The sequence below is a fragment of the Trypanosoma theileri genome (assembly GCF_002087225.1).
Source record: "Trypanosoma theileri isolate Edinburgh chromosome Unknown TM35_Tth_14_V1, whole genome shotgun sequence".
Classification (NCBI taxonomy): domain Eukaryota; phylum Euglenozoa; class Kinetoplastea; order Trypanosomatida; family Trypanosomatidae; genus Trypanosoma; species Trypanosoma theileri.
The window spans coordinates 89,151-90,375 of NW_021639856.1; the positions used below are offsets into that span (position 1 = coordinate 89,151).

The 1,225-nt window shown below is 49.6% G+C and overlaps 1 protein-coding gene across 1 annotated transcript; it reads right to left on the reverse strand.

Annotated features, from left to right (window-relative positions):
- Window positions 1–2: 2 nt before the first annotated feature.
- TM35_000141390 (surface protease GP63) lies at window positions 3–1,202 on the reverse strand (the record flags this gene model as incomplete). Its single annotated transcript, XM_029025584.1, has 1 exon — window positions 3–1,202. A coding segment is annotated over one exon (1,200 nt), but the record flags the coding sequence as incomplete, so codon positions are not given.
- Window positions 1,203–1,225: the final 23 nt, after the last annotated feature.

Here is a 1,225-nt window from a genome sequence, read left to right on the forward strand (position 1 = left end):
CCAGATCCATGTTGACTGCCATCCAGCCCATCATGGTGTTTTTCGTTTTGGTCGAGCATTGTTTCAGAATGAGCAGTGGATGTCGGAGAGTCAATCCTTTCCTTCTCAAAAACATCTCTCTGCACCGGTGTGGTCGTATCTGTGGATCCCGATGAGTCAGTGGGTACATTAGGATAAGACGAACTTGGTTCTTTCTCAACATGTGGTGCCCCAACAGTTTCCATGGTTGGTTCTGGCGCTGGATGGGGCAAAGGATCGGAACTGGGAGTTTCAGTTTTGTTCCACGTAATGTTTCCAGGAGCAGGTTTGTAGTCGCCATCCTGGTAAGGTAGCTCTTTCAGAGGAATGGTGATGTCGGGGAGCTTGGTGCACACCGCGTCGTACCTGGGGCAGATAATCTTTCCTGACCAGTTTTCCTTATTCGGAATGATTTCCTTCTTCTCCTCACATACGTGCCACTCATCATCATCATCACCCAGAAACTGCACGCTTAGAATGCCATTGTCGCACTTGGTATTCACGCACACATCACCAACAGACTTTCCCGAGATTTCTAGCTCAACGCCTTTTACACAACGTGCGTTTTCGCCAATAAAGCTTCCACGGGATTGAAGGTGAAAGCCTGAAGTGCACGTGGTATCACTGTATGCTTCAACATAAGGACAGTAGTCCAACGCGCGTAAATCGCCACCCATTCGCTTGTCCTTGAAGTACTGGAAGGGCTCGGGAAGTGCCCTGTAATATGTTTTCAGTGTACAATACCCAAGACCCATACGATCGGGTGTGCAGAAGTACATGTCCGATGAGCGAGAGCGGTTGCAGAAGATCTCGGGGTTAGGGCTCACACCATTTTCCAGGCACTTCTTCTCCAGAAAGTCGCAGCCGGCGTTCTTACCCCACACCAGTGGTTCGGCCTTGTCAAAATTTGCTTTGTAAAATGGCATGCTATCGAAAACTGCAAGTGACAGTTCGCTGTACACCAGAGGACTGTATCCAGGCCCCATCATGTCGCCCTTCGCGACGCGAATTGAAAAGTGTGAAGCAGATCCCCAACCTGTGCTCTCCATTTCCAGTCCTTCGGCCGTGGGGCAGTTGAAATATTTTCGCGCCACCTCCTTCGCCTTAGAAACGTTTATCATCCACACAAATTCCCTTCCCCGCACGCCAAAAAAGGTTCCCATCATACCCAGGCGAGGAAACATAGCAGAGTCAAAACCAAGAGCAT